The 3,754-nt window shown below is 34.5% G+C and overlaps 1 protein-coding gene across 1 annotated transcript; it reads right to left on the reverse strand.

Moving 5' to 3' along the window:
• Positions 1 to 464: 464 nt before the first annotated feature.
• Positions 465 to 3,322, reverse strand: LOC125837987 (uncharacterized). The gene is made up of 2 exons (XM_049517049.1): positions 3,202 to 3,322; positions 465 to 781 (listed from the first exon to the last, which is right to left on the reverse strand). Exons 1-2 carry the CDS (start codon positions 3,320 to 3,322, stop codon positions 465 to 467), a joined length of 438 nt encoding a protein of 145 aa, XP_049373006.1.
• Between the last annotated feature and the right edge of the window lie 432 nt (positions 3,323 to 3,754).

Here is a 3,754-nt window from a genome sequence, read left to right on the forward strand (position 1 = left end):
AACATGCAATATGTCTATCAATGTGACCATCTTTCTGGAAGTGAATTTCAGTTCAACAGTTACTTTTCCCACAACCTTAGTAGGGGATGAGTTTCCCATGTGTAAAACTTTATCGCCCCAACTAATTCATAGACTGTGAAAGAATTTCTATTACCTGATATATGATGAGTTGTGCTAGTGTCTATCCACCATTCCACTTGATCTCCCACTACAAATGCTTTTGTGACCATTGCCACAAGCTCTTTTTTTTTTTTGTTATTTGCCTTTTCTTTCTTCTTTTCAGCCTTAAGAATTTTACAATCACGTGCATAGTGACCAATTTTATGACAATGATAACATTCATTCAACTTAGAATTGGAATTGGTATGCTTGAAATTCTTACTCTTCTTTGCCTTCAAAAATTTATTATTGTCAGGTTCCTTCTTGGTAGATTTTTCTTCAACAACATGAGTTTTCTTGATAGGTTATTTCAAGATGTTATTGTCACGATATCGTGTCTCTTGTTCAATTTGCAAGTGCTGCAATAATTGTTCTAGAGAGAAATCTTCCTTCTTGTGTATGAGTTTGCTTCTGTACTCCTTCCAAGATAGAGGAAGTTTTGAGACAATAGCACCAACATGAAAGTTTTCATCAAGAGCAATTCCAGATATAGCAATTTTATTAGTTATAAATTGAAATTCTTGTACTTGTTCAGTGATTGACTTGTCATCAACCATTTTGAACTCCATATAATTTGAAATAAGAAATTTATTTGAACTCGCCTCTTCTGCTAAATTGATAGCTTTAAGAGTATCCCAAATGTCACGACCCAAAAATGGACGTAATGACACTCGTCTTATCCCATCAAGACAAGTCAGCCTAAAATCCAACTAATATAGTGAATGCAGAAGTAAAGTGTGAATAAAAGTCTAATACTATAAAATACTGCGGAAAACAAGGTCAACTTAATTAACCCTCAAAACCTGGTTGTCACGTGTACAAGCCTCTTAAGTATTACAACTAAATCAAAGAAAAATACAAATCTCATATGGCATTGTTTCTAGAGTAGAGCAAGATCATAAATATGAGTAAAAAGGTCCGCTGAAATAACAAACAACTACCTCACAAACCTCCATAAGAAGCCTCAGACAAGGAGAAGAGAAACTATCACAAAGGTCGGGCTAGTAACCTACAAAAATGTAGAAGCAAGGGGTCAGTACCAAACCACACGGTACTCAGCAAGTAAACTGCTAAACACAAACTAAGGGGATAAAGTACGGGTACTCCTTACACACCAACATAACCTCCACAACTACAACCCGTATAAAACCAACCCAACCTAACAGTTCACAGTTTACCTAGCACCCATCTCAACAATAATCACTTTAACAAATTACATATCCTCAACAACAAACTCAATATTCATCAATCATAACTTCCACAAAAAGGCATTCACAATATCAGGAACACACAAGATCAAGTTCACCGAATAGAGGTACTCAAATATCAAGTACTTTTCAACCACCAATACAACATAAAATCATCAAGAAAGAAGGATGACATGGGATGCAATGCAATATGACACCATGAAATGATATGCCTCAGAATACCAAGTACTCTCTCAATCGTATATACATGATACTCCTCGGAAATACATCGAGAGTACATGACCCTTGGGGGACTCGCGAGGTCCATATACCAACAAAGACAATCTCCACGTGTCTGTGCGGACGATCTCAACGCGCTATCATAAAAATCAAACAATCCCAGCACGGACGATCTCCACGTGTCCAACTTATAATCAAAATCAATTCCTCGCACGGACGATCTCCACGTGCCCAAATTATAATCATACTCGATCTTAACACGGACGATCTCCACGTGTTAGACCTTTACTCATACCCAATATCATGTCAATGCATGTGCACAATATGATATCAAATACATGGGATGATGCAACATCTCAATAAATCAAATGTCGCTATGACATATAATCATCTCAATTATCACAATTATACGGGTTCAGTAAAGAACACAATCACACATAATAAATCAAGTCAATAATATATCAGCTAATGCCCATATGCTTTGGCATTCTCGGATTACAATCCGCATTCTATAGTAATAAACTTTCCCTTTATAACACCGGTACTCATACCATTCTCAACACATCACACACAAACAATTGATCACATTGCCTTTTATTAGCCATTTTCATCATTAGAATTAATCAAGGTGGACAAGTCAACCCTTCACCAAGTCCCATTACTCCCAAACACATACCACAAGGAAATACACGAATTTCATACACTTAACAAGGGTTTAGAAATCCACTTGCCTCAATCAATCGAGAATTCACTCTGGAAGTTGAGCCTTCTCCTTTCATTGAACTTTCAACTCAAAACAATCTATTCACATTAATAATTACAATAAGATTTCGAAACTAACAACACTCATATTACTTTAGGTTTAGCCTAGACCCAAAAATTCACCCAATTATATAATCAAGTTCCTAAATTTCAAGCATAGGGTTAAGTCCAAAATTATTTTCAATTGCATAATTCTAATGATATTCACATAATGCCATACACTTAATGTTTAATTACATATCTTATTATATCAAAAACTAAATTTATAACATAATAAACAATTAATATTATTGAATCGAAGCCACTGGTTACAAAATCCAGTGGCAGCGACAACATGACCCAAATGTCAAACTTTCCTCCTTTTTCATGTAAACCTAGTTAATAATACATTATTTTAGTGCTTTCCAACTCATCAGGGATTCAATTCCCTGGAATTCATTCGCTAGCAACCAAAAATAAAAATTATCACTTCGTCTCCACCCCAAACCAGAATAAATGCATGCTGTACAAGTTTCAGATTGTTTCGTACCTGCCGCCCAAAGCACGTCTCCTCCGTTGTTCTCCTATCTCTTTTTTTTTTCTAAATTAATTATATAATTAAAGTAATAATTCCTATTAATCTATTTTAATAATTCAGATTTAACTCATTATTACTAAAAATAATCAAATTACCCAAAAATTAATTAACTACAGTTAAATGACTATTCAAAATTATCAAAACAAATGACCTTTTGGATCCGGGTCGTTACACTAAATCTCCTTAGCAAATTTGCACTTAAGATAATATTGATCATAATATTTATTGGACATTCCTCCAAGAATATAATTCTTGCATATGTAATCGTCATCTTGCCATTGGCAATTTGTTCTTTAATTGAAGTAGCCTCGTCCGTTGCTATCTCAGAACTGGGAGCCTCAGGACAAGATTTCTCAAGAGCATATGTCAACTTTAATCGTCTTAAAAAGAATTCCATCTTTTCACACCATCTAGGAAAGTCTTTGCCATCAAATATTTCAAAATTAGGATTACGCAAATTTGGAACACTGTTTTTTATTGATGTGGATGCCATAGAGACAACTATCTTCAAATTGTTAGAACAACTAAACAAGAATGATAAAAATACAAGGAATCCAAAACAAAACTTGCTTGACTTAGAGGCACGTTAATACGTTTCTTGAAGATAGTTGGAGTCACTTCCACGAGCAATCGGAAGAATAAATAACAACTCTATCTTCGGGATTCAACTAAGCCACAAAACAAGTAGCATTCAAGAATGTTGCTCTTCTATTCTTGAATTGGTGATTTCACCTTTTGATTAATGTCTCACAAATGTATTTCATGGAAAAGTAGTATTTTATTTTGAGTGCTTGTCTTTTCAACCAAAAGAAACTCAATTTATAGTACA

The sequence above is a fragment of the Solanum verrucosum genome, unplaced genomic scaffold (genome assembly GCF_900185275.1).
Source record: "Solanum verrucosum unplaced genomic scaffold, falcon-dt-bn FXZP01000079.1, whole genome shotgun sequence".
Lineage (NCBI taxonomy): Eukaryota > Viridiplantae > Streptophyta > Magnoliopsida > Solanales > Solanaceae > Solanum > Solanum verrucosum.

Coding starts and splice junctions, on each gene's coding strand:
- LOC125837987 (XM_049517049.1), bottom strand. CDS start 3,322: ATGGAATTCTTTTTAAGACGATTAAAGTTGACATATGCTCTTGAGAAA. Junction 782..3,201: donor TAAAGAACAAATTGCCAATG/GCAAGATGACGA, acceptor ATACTCTTAAAG/CTATCAATTTAGCAGAAGAG.